This window comes from Eublepharis macularius, chromosome 4 (assembly GCF_028583425.1).
Source record: "Eublepharis macularius isolate TG4126 chromosome 4, MPM_Emac_v1.0, whole genome shotgun sequence".
Taxonomy (NCBI): domain Eukaryota; kingdom Metazoa; phylum Chordata; class Lepidosauria; order Squamata; family Eublepharidae; genus Eublepharis; species Eublepharis macularius.
The window spans coordinates 44,011,473-44,028,494 of record NC_072793.1 but is presented as its reverse complement, the minus strand read 5'-3'; the positions used below and the strand labels follow the sequence as shown (position 1 = coordinate 44,028,494).

The 17,022-nt window shown below is 40.5% G+C and overlaps 1 protein-coding gene across 1 annotated transcript in view; it reads right to left on the bottom strand.

Moving 5' to 3' along the window:
* The window catches only part of LOC129329171 (bromodomain-containing protein 4-like), a 118,288-nt gene that overhangs the window by 53,179 nt on the left and 48,087 nt on the right, over nucleotides 1-17,022 (bottom strand). Inside the window, 5 exon segments of the mRNA XM_054978615.1 lie at nucleotides 2,245-2,607; nucleotides 4,993-5,267; nucleotides 7,758-7,893; nucleotides 8,514-8,651; nucleotides 9,681-9,999. Of these exon segments, the coding sequence (XP_054834590.1) occupies nucleotides 2,245-2,607; nucleotides 4,993-5,267; nucleotides 7,758-7,893; nucleotides 8,514-8,651; nucleotides 9,681-9,965 (1,197 nt within the window). The 5' untranslated portion in view covers nucleotides 9,966-9,999.

Below are 17,022 nucleotides of genomic sequence, written 5' to 3'. Positions count from 1 at the left end.
TCTCCGCCGCCCAGCTGGCCACTGCAGTGGCGGAGGAGGTGGCATGGGCCCCGCAGGAGCTGGCTCCGCCCTTCTCCGCTGCCCAGCTGCGGCAGAGGAGGTGGCGAGGGCCCCACAGGAACTGGCTCTGCGCTTCTCCACCACCCAGCTGGGGGCTGGGGAGGCAGTGCGGGCCCTGCAGGAGCCAGCTCTGGCTTTCCCCACCACCCAGCTGGTCTTCCTAGCTCCAGGTAAGTGGGGTGGGGGTGCAAAGGAGAGGAGAGTAATTGGGGGCTGAGGGGAACTAGGAGACAGGCAGCTTCCCCTTTATTTCAGTATGCTCTGAATCTTTACGTAGCATACCGAACCAATTTAAATACCTGAAGCCGAAGCAGCTTGCTGCTTCAGCTTTTGGGCTATTACAGATCATTTTCCCGCTTCAAGTAAACATGAAGCAGGAAAACCGAATTTTTTCCAGGTGCACGCCCCTAATCCTATTCTGTTCAACACAAAAGTGAGAGCACCAGGAAACATAGCTGCAGCAACAGAGAAGAGGACCTCATCCTTTTGACTGACTTGGGTATTCTCTTTCTCTCAGCAACCACGTCAAACTGAAGAGAACCAGTGGCTAGAAGAGTTGCATACTGTGCTCATCTTATACAAGAAGCACAGCTAATTTAATTAAAAGGAATATCCCATCAGGAATCCATGCTGGAGTGAGCAGGACTAGGACTGTAAGGTTAGATCTTAGAACCTGTGATAATGCATAATGCTGTATAAAATTATCAGATATGATCCCTACTATTTTCTCTTGCAGTTAAGCTTGTGGATTTTAGCTTGTTTTGGATGGCTACGCATTGAAAATGGCCACCACAATGTTGGTGATTGTAATTCTTCTGCAAATCTGTGTTTTCAACAACACAGTAGTCAAGACCTCAGAACTGATTTACATTGCAATTCTATGGACAGTTACTTTAATTTAAGCTCATTGATTTCAGTGAGCTGAGACTGGAATAACTTTGCATATGTCTGCATTGTAAATGTGGCTTTCCTATGTGGTAAGGTGGTGACCTCTTACTTTTGTCACAGTTCCCTGGTTACTGTAACTGGCAGTACAATCCTATGCAGTGTGACACAATTCTAAGTACAGTGAAGTCAACAGATTTAGAAAGGTGTAACTGTGCTCAGGACTGCACTGTGAATATTGCTTTCAGTCCTCTGGGATCCAGTTCATAAAGTTCAGAAAGATGTTAGCCAAGAGGAAGGGAAGAGACACTAGTAACTGATTCCTATCAGAGCTCTAGAAACATCTGCATTACAGTTTGCACAGCCACAGATCCACATTTTAGTGCACAAAGACCAAAAAGCAGGACTATTATGATACAGTGCTAAATACTGTAAATGTAGTGTCAGAGTGCAGCCTTATATCCTAATAACCCTCCCTCTCAACTACTTTATGAGCTAAGTCATTATTATTTACATGTTTCCAGTTGGAGATACAGTGATGGCTGTCCAATGAACTTATGTTTTAAAATAAAAAACAGTTTGCATTTGCAGGCATGAACTGCTAAGCTAGGCAAATCCTTCCCCATAGATAACGACTGTAAATATTCCATCAAAGTTTTTATTACACAAAGCACACCTTCCCCCTGGATTCCCTTGTACAATACAGATAGCATTTTAAACTTCAGTTTATAAAGTGACTTATGAAGATTCCCCCCCACCACAGAAATTCAATCAGATAGAATTGGATGTAAGGAAAAAACAGATTACTTCTCTAGACTACTGAAGCCTAGAAATGTGAAGGCTTAGGGAAATACTGGGAATAAAATAAATGGGGAAAACACACCAGCCTTCTCATCTCTAGCAGAACTACAATATTTGCATAAAAATGAAGCTGGCAGATTACCACAGCTTCCCTGTGCATAAAATGTATTATAAACACACAACATTCCTTACATTCTTAAGGAGGAAGAGAAAGGCCAAACATTTTCAAGTGAACAGGTTTTTTTTTTAGAGGAAACTCATTTCTGTTTTTTAAAAAATCCTGCTCTGATATTCTTCTAAAATGTCATCTTATATACAAAGTTGATCAGGAAGACCAAAATAAATATACAACTGTTGCGATTGGGAGAAGTATAAGCTGAATTAGAAAATAAATATATGCATGAACACACATGTAGAAACCCAGTTCCAGCCCTTGATAAATTCAGTTGCATACATTTTTTTTGCAAGACGGCATGTTTGTTATAAAATTGCACTTACTTTAATTGTGCTCAGATCCATGGGATGCTTTATGATATCACAATAGTCATGAAGTCCCAGTGCTTCCACATCCACAGGTTTGTAGAAGGGCCATGCATAAGCAGCATGCTTTTTAGCAAACATCTCTTTTATAATGCCACTACAATACTTTAATTGCTCTGACACTTTGTTACTGTTACTCTTCTCTACCACGTGCTGCTGAGAGTCTGGAACATCTTTCTTTGGAGGCTTCACAGGTCGAGTTTCCCTTCGTGGACCCGTCTTGGCAGACTTGGGTTCAGTGGGCAGTGATGAGGATTCATGAACTGGGTCTATTGTTGTTGGAGTTGTAGTGTCTGCTTTCCTCTTTACACCCTTTTTTGTCTGCAAAAAAGAAGAACTGTGATTTACTTATCTGAAATATCTAGACTCTGTATTAACAAATGCCCTCCAGCTCACAACAAAAACAACAAATAAAATCTGAACACATTTACCAATAAGACTGTTTCCCCAAAATGTCACATTTTTGCATGTTTTATAGGTTATCTTATGCAAATATCTAAGATCTTTTTCATGTGATAGCATAGATAAACTATGATTGCTTTGATGCTTAAATATTCGTGTTTTCTATTGTATAATCTTCTCAGCCAAAAAATGATGTTACATCCAACTTGCACGACAAAACTATAAATCTGTGAAAAATGACAGAAAGAGTTAAATTGGTAGATCACCACTGGTCTATTCTCTGATAGAAGAACATTAATCTAGATAGAGTCCACTATTTTTAATTAGCTATCAAACATGAAAGCACACCTTTAGTCACCTAACATTCTGGGAAAAAACACAGACTGTTCAAGCAAAGTTTAGAAGTTCACCTGGAATACTAGTGTATTGCTTTATACTGCTTATAACTCAGGAACACAATCCTAAAGACATTTTTTGAGAATAATTCCCAGTGAGCTGAAGGATTCTGAGTAGACCTATGTAGGACTGCAGTATCAATCACTCAGTGCCATTCATAGCATGTCGACTTAGAATCCTATTCAGGTTTATTTGGTGGGGCTTACTTCAAGGAAGTTTTCTTAGGATTGCACTATACACCACACTAGTTAAACTGCCAAAGTTAGACATTACTGAGATTAGATTACAAACTTAACCAATTGGAAGCAAGCAGTACAAGCTATGAGTTCTTCTCCAGCTCAATTTGTAATCCAAGCTGAAGAATTCCTGTCTTCTGCTAAATAAAAAAATAAAAGCGAGGTATTGCTGCAGCATTAATTTTGGCTGTATTAACAGCCATCCTACGGAGGAAGGTCCAAGTAGCATTCGATTGGAAGGAAATAAGACACCCAAGTATTTAAAGTGCTTCAGTATTTAAACAGACACCCAGTATTTAAATAGACACCCAGGTAGTTAAAGTGACCAGTAATGTTAGAACCTGTCTTAGATGTGATTTTGTTTGATTATTTTGAAATAACTGTAAGCTGCTTTAGGTTTCTACAGGGAAGAAAAATGGGGTAACAAGCTACCTAAATAAGTTCCTTCAGTACTGTTACTACAAGATAAGAAGGCCTGGGGTCCATGTGCAAGCAACTGAGAACTCTGCTGTACTCTGGACTAATGGGGGTAGGGGTGGTAGCTTTTCTAAGCCTTACCCCAAACTGAGTTGGGAGAAATTAACTAGTTCTCACTTGAACTTTACTACCAGGATCTCAGATAAAATATTTTCCAATGCACCTGTTTAAGGTCCTTTAAATTAGAGGTGCGAAGGATAGAACATGAGGCATTATAAAGCACAGCATCTGCATACAGCTCTACACATTACCTCAGACTGGCAAAATGAAGGGAATTGTATTTTAAATAGTTGGGATTTTAAATAAAAGTTAGAGCCTCACCAAAAAAGTGAGTGACCATTAGCAGAGAGATGCTGTCATGATCCTAGGCCTGCAGGCCTCAAGGAAGCCTGAAGCCTTATAGCAAATTTTCTAGTAGGTCCGACTGCCATTTCCCAAGAGCCTTCCCAGCTTTAGGATAGGATTAAGGAAAAATGGAGGGAAAAGGAAGGCCAGTCAGCATCAGGAAAGCTGTGCCATGGGGAAAATAATATAAAGCCTCCCATGAAGGGGGAAAGTATTCTTCTCTCAGCTGTGAGGCAAAGCAGCTGCCAGCAAGAAATGATCCCTCACCCAGCGAGAGTGTGTTGGACCTAGGAAGGTTAGGTATTGTAGGGACCATTCAGGTAGCTACATTAGGAAGCTTTATTGTTTTCTTGCTGATCTTTTACATATATATTAACCTTGCCTTGCTTCCTGAAAAGTATCCCATTAAAACTGCTGCTCACAAGTGTTCTTTTTTGCCCTATTTGTTTGGTGATTACCAATCTTGTTAAATAAAACAATTTGTTTTATTCTGTCTGGGTTCTCATGTCTCAAGCCCAATCAGTCATCTGGCAACACCCTCACCAGTAGAGGAGTGGCTGCTTGGAAGGGTGAAGGAAGGGGGGGTAATCTGGACCCTTCTTGGGAGAACTCCCAGACCAGAGTGGTAGCATCAAGACAGGCCCTTGCCTGTTTCAGGGTTGAAGAAGGCAGAAGGCTCCTGGAAGGAGATGCCTTAAATTGAACAGACTAGGCCTCCCAACCCATGACAGATGCCCCAGGTTTGTATTTGATTATACCTCTGCATTATTTTTGTTCAGTTATTTTACCAGATATTTTCTCCACAGAGAGCTACTGTCCACTAAATAAATCAGAGTGTTCACTTACTTACCTTCATGGGCTGTGCAGTTGTTGGGATAATTGGTGGGTGTGTTTGAATGGGCTGGGGGGCTGAAGCTGGAGGTGCAGGAGGTGGCGGTGGGGCAGGAGGCTGGGGAGGCACCACAGTCATTACAGGCGTCTGAACAATAAGGTCAGCAGGGGTCACAGGAGGAAAGGAATGAGTTGTTTGCACCGGCTGAGGATTCTGCTGTGGAGCTTGTGTCTGAGCTGGGGATGATGTCTGCGTTGTATTCTGTATCGTTGATGCTCCTGCCTTGGATGTAACTGTCAAAAAGTGAAACAAAATCACGTTACACGTCAAATCTCTTATGCTTAAATACACAAAAATATAATTACATAACATCATTATATAACCTTAAATAACCTAAAATAAAAAGATTCTCCTTCTCTGGTATCCATATTTAATCTTTTAAAAAATGCAACACAGTGATTCTGATCAACCTATCCACTACTGAGTGCACTGAAATGTTATTACAGTCATTATATCTAATTCTGTACATGACTTCAATGCAGATCAATAAACCCAGAAAATGGGGCCACATACAAACAAGAGCCATGTTTCTACAGAAAAATCTCAAAAGTTTTAAAAATGGGAGGGGGGGAAACAAACAAAACTCCCCTTTAATAATGATGATGATGATGATGATGATGATGATGATGATGATTTATATACTGCCCTTCAGGACAACTTAATGCCCACTCAGAGCGGTTTACAAAGTATGTTATTATTATCCCCACAACAAAACACCCTGGGAGGTGGGCGGGGCTGAGAGAGTTCCAGAGAGCTGTGACTAGCCCAAGGTCACCCAGCTGGCTTCAAGTGGAGGAGTCGGGAATCAAACCTGGCTCTCCAGATTAGAGTCCCACGCTCTTAACCACTACACCAAACTGGCTTCAAAGGGGAACACTGTCCATGCCTACACAGGGAACACCAAGGAAAGATGTGGAACAATTAGCAATAGTGGGGGGAATGGGGGTGGATAGGGAGGAGAAGATGGGCAGGAAAGTGGTGGTTGTTGATAGGGTAGATGGATGACAGCGCCATTGCCAAAGGGGAAAGTAAAGGGAGGAAGCTGGGCTGGACAAGCAACAAAGCAGCAGCACCTTCTTTCCTTCTCAAGCTGCCCCCCATGCCCAGAAGAGAAGGCAGAGGAGCATCTCTTTGGTTTTTTTCCCCTTTCTCCTGCTTCCTTGCCTGGGAAAGAAAATGATGAAGCAGTAGAGATAGCGGCCAGAGGGAGAATGCTGTGGCAGCTGTCCTCCTCTCTTCTACAATTTTCTCAGAAGTACTGGGTGGAGGTGACAGAGAGGTGGTGGTAGGAAGGGTGGGTGAGCAAGGCAGGTAGAGTCAGGAGCACTGAAAGCTACTGAGGAGCCTGCAAGTATGAAGCAGTGGCAAGGGAGGCAGTGAGGAGGGCAAGACAGGAACCAGGGGATGAGACCAGCAGGATGAGACCAGCAGCATTTTAAATATTTCTTATTTAAAATGACAGTGGAAGTATAATTGTAATCTTTCACAGGCTGTATTCATAACAAACTTCTGCTTGTTTATGATGGACACCAAGACACTTTGTTGCAGTACTTGTACACTGTCCTCCCTCCTCGTCTGTCCTTTCATGCACACGGCAAGACTGAAAGCTTACCAAATTTGGATGTCAGTTTCCCTGACATCCAAATACAGGTGCCCAGGAAAACTGCTGTTTGCTTCCTCCCTATACATCAAGATTCTAAACCAGGATTAAAAGATGGTTTCCAGTTTGTGGAGAGGAACTAACTCAGATTTGCCAGGGTGCTTGCATTCAGAAGCTTTTTCAAATCAGTGTGACCGAAAATTTACAGAATCTGCATTCATGCATGCCAGAAACAAGACAGATGTTTGTTGTGCTGTGAATGTATCCAAAAATATGAACTAGTTTTTGCAGTTAACAACTACTGAGAGCAACAGGACTCTAATCTGGAGAACTGGGTTTGATTCCCCACTCCTCTGCTTGAAGCCGACTGGGTGACCTTGGGTCAGTCACAGCTCTCCGGAGCTCTCTCAGCCCCATCCACCTCCCAGGGTGATTGTTGTGGGGATAATAAGGGCATACTTTGTAAACTGCTCTGAGTGGGTGTTAAGTTGTCCTGAAGGGCGGTATATAAATTGAATGTTATTATTATTATTAAATTCCTCTTGACATTTCTTTGAAAGTGTTATCCTAGGATATTAGTTAAGTTACCGTAATTTTTAATTTTTTAAATGCAGAGATTAGACAGGAAAACACATTTTTACCTTGCAATTTTTTAACCACAATTAGGTTACTTCTACTATTACAGGAGACAACGTCTTAATGATACAATTTCCTTTGTGCTGTTATTACATGTTATACCAATGTCATTTTTAAATTTAAAAATATAATTTTGTCAACATTTTATGACGTTGTCCGAGTGATACCATGTATTGCTTTTCTGGGTGTAATACTACGCCCACGCTTTCTCACCCTCCTGAACATAGTTCTCATTCTGAAGCAATGCTAACTCAGAAGTCCCAAATGTTTGAAGGATCACACATTTAGGTGGTCACAAAGTACAGAAAGCGATTCAACTGAATGAAATGAATAGTGAACCTCATGACCACAGAGTCCCCTGCTTTAAAAAAAGCAGAAGCTTATCAGTTTATGATAGCACTAAGTCTTACTGCATAGTTTAGCAGAAACAGTTGAGGTAAGAAATAAGGAAAACTGAACACATGAACAGTAGATAACACATTTGTACCTGGTTCCTTTCTACCACGTCCTCTTCCTTTTGCCTGGACTATAACAATTTCAGTTTCTTCCTGGGGCATTTCAGAGATTTTCTGGAGAAAAAGCTTTTCTAAAGCTTCTGCCATTAAAACTATATCATCCCCTGGCTGAAAAAACAACAAATGCAAAAATAACATCCACTTCTGGAGATAAAGACATCAGGAGAGAATGTACAATTGTTTAGTACTCTATATAGAGCATGATAAGGACAGCTAAATGAGCTTAACTGAGATCAATGCTAATACCTGCCTATCATTTTCATGAACATATTAGATGTGCAAGCCATAATTATGTTACTGCTTACTTCAAGTTTCTCCACATGAGCTTTAAAATTATTCCAAGCTTTTAACATGCATTGCCATACACGCCTAAAAATTGGATTTCTAACAAAATTCTTGGGCCTCAGATTGTCCTTCACTTCCTATGCTATGTCTAATGCAGTTACTTACATATTCTCCAATTCAGTCTCTCCAGCCCAAATTTACACACATTATGAGCATAGGAAGTAAAACCATTTTAATACAGCAATGTTGACAAGCAAAGAATCCTTGCAAATTACATAAAGAGCACGCCAAATTTTAAGAATAATGCTGTTTAGCTAAATGCATAATTTTAGACTGAAAAGATGATGAAACTATGTAATACTACACTGGCCAATTTAGATGTGAAGTGGGCAATGACTGACGGAGGTATCGTTTAAAAGCCCAAATCCATTCGGTCAACACACCTTATTGTAGATATAACAATTTGTAAACATTGTATTGAAGTCCTGGATACATTCTTGAGCATTCCAGTAGAAGTTATTCTCCAAACGTCTCTTTATTGTTCCCATGTCCATAGGAGTTTTAATAATTTTATAATAATCCTGTTAGAAAGAAGATAATTAAATATAACAACTAAAAATTCCATCAATACTGCTAACATGTTTTTCAAGTAAAAAACTTAAGATACAGCACTGGACGCAAATCTTTTTTGCAGACAGAAGGGCACTTCTGCTAATGAAGGGGGGCATTTCTTTGGATTCCACCCTTCCACTGCAAGCTCCCCCACATCATATCCAGTTCCCTCTTTTCTCACTCATGCTCAACACAGAGCAGTAACTTTCAACTGAAAAGAGCAGACACAGAGAGGAAGAGCTGAAGCCTTCTTTGAACATTTCTAATCAACTGATATCAATGCAAACAACAATTTGTCCTACATATTAATACACTGAAACCAAATGAAGAGAATAATGTGAAATGTGAATAAGCAAAAAAAAAGTATTGCCAAAATAATAATTTGCAAAATCCCTCTATAGGCTAAAGCTGTAGTTAATACTAAATATCTATTTAATTCCAATAATGTGCTCTGTGGTAGTAAGTGCTCAGAATAAAACAGCTATTAGTCAGCAGATCTGCAATCCACATTAAACAACAAGGCTGACTGAAGGTTAGGGACTAGCCATGAGGAGTGGAAACAAATGTCAAATGGTATCCTCAACCTACCTCCGCAGTCTAACAACCTACCTACTCTTCCATGATCTCCGTATCACTGATCCGCATTATCTGTTATTCTTTCTTTACTCTTCACTCATTTTCTTGACCTTACTATCTCTGTTCTAATAGATACTAGCCACATGTTCTAATAGATACTAGTCACCCTACTGTGGATACATCTGTTGCCTCTCCTCCTGTGGTCCTTCAATCACTACCATGCTTTCTCTGCTCTCACTGTCAGTATGTCAGTAACACTTTTGAAGATTGTGTTGACTTTCTCTTTAAACCCCATTCTCTTCATTGACAGAAGCTTTTCATGCTCTTTTCTATCTTTGACTTTCTTCTCAGATCTTCCCTTTCACCATATTCTATCTGTCCCTCAGCACTGCTGCTCTTTTCACTTTGCAATCTATACTTACAGGGAGGTTTAGTTTGACAGCGTCCACAGGCTGCTGGAAAGGCCATGAAAACTGGTGTTTCCATAGTGTCTTAAGCACCACTTTGAGCAGATACTGTAGCTGGTTGGTCATACGCTTGGGTCTGTTAGGATTTGCAGTTTCTGGTGGAGGTGGGTTAATGGCTACAGTATTGCCTTGTTGGGGTTGGGCCTGTGCCTGTGTTGTAGACATTTGTGTAGCTTCTAGTCCATCCCCCATTACTGGTAAATTTCTCAGTCTTGTCCCAGGGCCACTTTCCGCAGACATGCTATTGATCCCATTGCATTCTCCACCAGGCACCCTGTATAGCAAATAAAACAACATTAAACATGAGTAAAATGTAGTTGACTACATATCTGTGTACTGAATATAAAGAAAATCCATGCATGCTTTAATGGATACAAAGATGTGCCCATGTAAATAGCATGCAGCTTAGCTTACTTTTGTTTTTTATAAGCACAGACAAATCAATGACTTGTTTATTTGCATATTTAGTTATTTATTTATTCATTTAGACATCAATGGTATCTCAGCAATCAGGCTTAAATTCAGATGACACAAATCTCAGTTTGCTTATTATAGCTAAGAACATGGTCACTTATCATACGCACAGACGTTCTCACTCACTGCTTCCCCAATTGTGGCATGCCAAGAAAGTCTTCAACTAATTAACTGTAATGTCTGAAGATGGGTGCCAGTGCCTTCATTAACAAAGTTTAATTTCCTTCCATGTAAATGGGATTAAACAATGATTAAGAAAATCAGTTACTTCAATAACTGAAGTTAACAATTTATCCTCATTTAAAGGAAAAACAAAATGCTTTCATGCACAATTAAAACAATCTAGTAACATAAATAACTACTCTTTGAGAGCAAAAAAAACCCTTCATATCTCCAACAATCATTGAGTAAAGCCTAACTCAGCATATAGTTGCAGTGTGACAACATAATATTGCCATAAAGCAGTCTTTGGCAGCACCATCCTAAGGAGTTTTACCCTTGATTTCTGAAGGCTGTTTTGGGTGGCACCGTGGGTAACTCCAGGACCATTGCAGCCTTTTCACACTTCAATATAATGTTCTCCTCAATAAATATGTTACATAATCTTTATTCATTGTTAGCAGTAGCCATAATCATTGCTACATGTGTTAAATTCACTTGTATTTGCAACAAATGTTAAGATAATATGAATATCTTTAGATATTTCCTATACAAAATTTGATGCAGGAAATTCCAGAGCGTATAGAATAATCATATGTTTTTCCTGTGGTCACTTTTCACTGAATCTGGAAAAAGTTTTTTCAACAAAATGGAAATAAAATTAAGCAAAAATTTCTTAGCATTCTCATGAACAGTCTGATTTTGTTCTATACGTTCTCAGGCCTTCTTGATCACATTAAAAATGGCTACATACGTTCAGAAACTTGATGACAGTAAAGAGCTAGTAGCTGCATTCAGATGTAACAACATGACATTACAAGAATGAGCCTTAGAAGTCCTCAGGCTCCCCAGGGAAGCGAATTGGGCCCAAATCTGAGCCGAATTGGCCACTGCAGAGAACGTCTGTGCTCCTGTGCAACACAGAGGCCCGATTCAGCCTGAATCAGGGCCAAATTGGGCCACTGCAGAGCATGGTAGAGCTTCCGTGCAACACAGCAGCCTGATTCAGCCCAAACTGGGCTGCTGCAGCACGCAAGGGTATGCTGTGCTGCCCAGGAACGCACCGCGCTAACTGGGGCGTGCTCCGAGTGGTGCGTTCCACCCCACTGGCCAGGTAAGCAGGGGTGGGAGTGGAGGGTGGGAGATGGGGAACCTGCCCCCAGTGGAGGACTGGTATCCCTAGCAGTGCAGTATTGCCTTCAAACCCCAGAGCCAGTTTGGTGTAGTGGTTAAGAGCACGGGACTCTAATCTGGAGAGCCAGGTTTGATTCCCCACTCCTCCACTTGAAACCAGCTGGGTGACCTTGGGCTAGTCACAGCTCTCTGGAGCTCTCTCAGCCCCACCCACCTCCCAGGGTGTTTTGTTGTGGGGATAATAGTAGCATACTTTGTAAACCGCTCTGAGTGGGTGTTAAGTCGTCCTAAATTAACTTTCTGTATAAAGCCTCATTTTTAACCTCCTATTCTCACTTGTAAAATAAGGAAATAACTTTCCAGGAGTTATTTATGATAGCAAAATCTATTTTCTTTCTTCAGTGAAAGTAACACTGGACAGAACCCATGCTAAAGTGTGGGTGAAGAACAGACATTTTCCCCTCCCACTTTCAACCCATTTTTGCCTTTTGTTCTTATTAAACACACATGCACTGGAATGTTTTTGGTCACACTACTGGAAAAATACCTACTTCACAGCTGAGAAACAGAATAATCAATGATGGGTGGGAATCAGTGGGAGAGGGGACGTTTTCCAAGTCTTGTTTTTTATTACAAATGGGCTTGAACTGCAAGCTTGGTCCTGTGATAGTTAACAAGTTCAATCCAATTCTCTGGCACATAAAAAGCAGGAACCAAGTATCAAGCCCAGAACATGTATTGCTTCACTAAATTCCATCTGGTCAAAATGTTCCAAGCTCTTCGCATATTTATCACGAAAACTGTTACAGTGACCTTGTAATATAGTTCAATATAATTAACATTGTAATGCAGATTGAAATAGTAGGGAAAATCAAAGGATAAAAAATATTGGTTTGCCTAAAACCAAGTAAGTTAATAGACTCAGATGAAATCTGAACTGGGGACTTCAGAAATCACCATTTACATACTTAGCTACCACATTACATCAGAAACATTAGTGCCAAAAGAAAAACTGGTAAGAAATCAATACTGAAAAGAATGAACTTAGATCAGTTATGCTCATTTGATCTATGAATCTTTCTAGAATTTGGCCCCATTCTTCACATCCCATGCTATAATATGCTTTGATTTGATAAAGTGACCACACTGTAATGGACTGTCTTATCTGCACCTTACTAAACATCCAACTATCTCAAAACAAAGATTTATCTTTGACTCTTGGGTAGCTTTCAGAAATTAGTAAGGCCTGTCAAACAGGACTGATCTTTGAACAAACCTGCTTATCAGTACATTATTTTTAGGGTCCTTTTTGCTTTGCCCTTCCCATCAAAGTACACAGACACCTTTCCAGAGCTTATTTCCTTTATTGAAATTACACCCTAATTTCTTTATGAAGCATGTTATCAAAATATATATGGTTATTAATATAAATCCTACAAAAACAGAACACAGAAAGGCAGTAAGAATTAGGTTTGCTAACATTTCCTAATTAATTCTAAGTTTAAAACAATCAAAATTTCTATGAAATGCATTAAGATTTCCATAGCATACAATGCAAAAATAAAATCCTCACCTAGATTCTCATGAGATTTCTTTCAATCAGAACTCTAACATGCTATCTGACTTTGCATATTTTATAAATTATCTTATGCAAATATCTAAGATCTTTTCATGTGATAGTACAAACAAACTGATTGGTTTGATGCTTCATTAGATATTCATAATTTCTATTGTATAACCTTCTAATTAGCCAAAAATGAAATTATATCCAACCTACAAAACAAAACTATAAATCTGTGAGAAATGACAGAAAGAGTTAAGTTGGCAGATCACCATTGGTTCATTTTCTGATAGAAGAACATTAATCTAGATAGAGTCTGCTATTTTTAATTAGCTGTCAAAGATTAAAAGGACACCTGTTTTGGTTAGCTAACATGCTGAAAAAAACACACAGACAGTTCATGCAAAGTTGAGAAGTTCCCCCAGAATACTCGTGTATTGCTTTAAAACTGCTTACTGCAATATGCTTTAATCTATATTACTGCAACAACACTGTTCTGCTATAAGGATAACCCATTATCCTTAGCAAAAATTTTAATACAACTCTCTATGATCTAACTGCAGATCAACTGCGTACAATTTTATGCAGCATGAAAGGAACCCTTGAGGTACAATTTTTGAGGCTGTTCCCTTACTCAATATCTTATACACTAATATGAGCAAATTCATCAGAGCTTCTGCAGAAAACACTCTCTCCACCTTGAGTAACTTCAGTAACTAAAAGTTTGTTATGGCCTAAAATCCTCCTGTACTTTTCTATGTTTCCTAACACACATCTTCAAAAGATTACACTGTCATGTATGACAGTAACACAAATATATCATCAGAGTCAATATCAACACAAAACATTTGATGTTGTAACTATGCATTTACCAATGGGCTGTACCCAGTGCAAGGACGTTGTGAGATCCTTGCATGAATCCCCACTCTTCCTGGCTTTCTGCCATTAGCTATTTCTGATCCCAAGGAAGTTTACTGCCAGGGGTTGAGGGACCTATAGGAAATAATAGCCATATGGTTAAGGAGGCTGCAGTAGAGATGGGAACAGAGATGAAATCACTGTGTTCTGCAGGACGTGAGTTCCACAACCCCAGGAATAAATGTTCCCAAGGTTGAAGAAGGCTACTGGGGGAAAGGAGAGTTTGGAAGATACAGGAAGACCCATAGCCATTAGCACTTTCTCCTAATGGATTGCAGGATCCAAGCCAGTAGTTTATACCATGTATTATCCTAATAATTTGTGAGGTGATGAGGCACATACTGATGTTCATACCAATACTATGTTATAAGTTGTTTCTCTTGCTGTGTGAGATAAAGAATAACTTAAATGTATGTGATACTCAAGTATTCCAATATTGGAACCCACATCTTAAACCCAAAGGCAGTCCCACAAACATGGTCCGTAACAAGCCACTAGTTAAGTCTATTTTGTGTCTAAGGATCTAAAAATATACTAACAATTACCAGAATATCTTTACTACCCACACTGCCTTCACATCAAATGATCACCATCTTCATCATAGACAGTGAGTTCAGGCATTGAGCTGAACAGAGCCCCAGAACCTGACTCACCTTGCTAAGAAAATAATTGCCTGTTACTTAAGCTTTATCATGGAATACTACTAAGCGCGATACAACTTCAAAATCCCGCTGCTACCACCATGTAGGGTTCAAGGCCCTTTACATCCTACTTCAGGCACTGAAAAAAGTCACACTGCCAGTCAGGCAGAAGAGAAGCTTGACCAAGTTTTGCCTTCACCGAGGCCCTGACTCTTCAACCCCTGGGTTTGTCTTTAGGGTGTACTCATATCTGTCAATAAATGCAGGCATTGCTTGAATGAAATATATTCTATTAAGTTTAAAGAGTGCTGCAAAGCAAGAAAGCACTCAAACAAAACAGGCAGCAGATATAAAACACATAGAACAGGGTTTCACTCACCTGTAACTGCTGTTCATCAAGTGTTCTTCTGTGCAGGCACACATGAAAACTGTGGAACTGCACAGAAGACATGACAATGAACCTTTACTGTTTTATGTAAAACTTTGAAAGCTAATTAACTTAAGTTTCTCTGGCTTGCATCCAATAGCTGTTCATCTTACTTATCTGGTAGCACATAGTCCCTCTCCATACTGAGTTGGTACAGCACAGAGGCTTGCCAGGTGAAGGAAGAATGGTAGGTGTGGAAAAAAACTATACTGAAAGGGCTCTCTTTTCTAGCTCTCAGTGTATCACAAGGGAACTCAGGAGCTAATCAGGGCAAAGCAACTAACTGGCTTTTCTGCTATGAGAACATTCAGGCAGGATAGCTGATGGGACTCTGAGCCTGGTCTTCAAGGTTGGAGAAGGCTAGAAGGCTCTATTCACTAAAGACTCCAAAGACTGCTTGCAGGTGCTGTTGATTAGCAAAGGCACCATGTTTCAGCTAGGTCTGGGCCTGCAAACACTACATTGAACCACACTGAACCAATGTTCAGCCATGCTTGCTAGAATCCTATACATTAGGTCAACTTTCCAGACATATACTTCCTTTGATAACGTAAATACAAGTATCTTGGCTATGTACAAATCATAAACAATGCTTTATTTATCAGAAATGTGTAAGGATTACAACTGGCCTCCTGAAAGCAGAATATAATCAATAGAATGATACTAGCAAGTCAAGTCTGATGATGCTAAGGAATTCTGGTTGTTCTGCCAGCAACACTGCCACCACAATAGTCACTTTGATATAGCAGAAACGGCATTTCTTTCCCGCTAGATGAGATGAAGAGAAGGAAGAAAACAGAAGAAATAATTTATGCTGTTGTTAGACACTGAGAAAAGAGCAAATGAGTCAAGCAAGATAGGTCGATTACAGTGGGCTTAAAAACAAGTATTTTTTACTGCACGTACTTGGCAACAGACAGAGGTGAGTATGTGTTAAGCAAGTTGCTTGCATGGTGACATCTGCTTTGTATGAAGGTTGTGGATATCATGAACAATGAATGAAGAATTTTAGATACTGCAAGGGAAGAGGCAGCAGGTATGATAAATATTAGCTCCAAGATCACTGGGAAATGAACTCCCCAGCTGACAGAAGAAAATTTTAGTTCACTATGCAGGATGTTGATATTAGATGGAAGAATCAAGAGAAGAGTCATTTTGTCCCCTTCTAATCTTCATTCAGCCAACTGATCTCTCTGGCCCCTTAACAATGAGTAATCTCTTTTTCCCTAATAGCCCTGGGCTGTAGCTGGGTGAGGGGAGGTACATACATCCCTACATCAACAGACAGTACCCTGTAGAATAGTCAACAGTCCCAGTCCCTTCACCAAAGCATCTCTCTGAGCCATTTCTTACAGGACAGTCCTATTACTTGAGTAAAAACGCCCTCCTGAATAATTCAGTTTTGCATAGTTTGTGGAAAGCCAGGAGAGTGGGAGCTTTCTTGACCTCCTCAGATAGGCTGTTTCATAAGGTGGGGGCTAGCACAGAGAAAATGCATGTGTGCAGGGAGCTGTAGATTTTGATATCTGCAGGAAACAAAGCTGCTGTGGCAGAGCATACAGGGAGAGGTAGTCCTCCAGATATGAGGGTCCAAGGCCATGAAAGGGTTTCTATGGGATAGTCAGCCATTACAGAAACCATCCCCAATTCGCTTCTAATGACACCTTAGGGAGCTGATCCTGAGTGCAGGTGCTGCCAGTGCTGGGTCCCGCCACCTTTCTGGTCTCACTTTTCAAGGAGGGGAGCATGTTTCTCAGGGGAGGGGGTTGCAAGCTAGTGGTGCTTCAGCCACAAGCTTGGCCCTTGTAGGAAATGGGGGTTGTGCAAGCAGGTGCCCTGTCTAGACCTTCAGTGTTGCCCCCCCCCTCACTGGGCAGGGCTTCTCTTGAGCAAGCACCTCTGTTGGGGTGAAGTAAGCCCAATAGCAGGGCTCTTTCTGCACTCTGCACCCACTACCTGCAGAGTGGGGGAGTAGCCATGGCA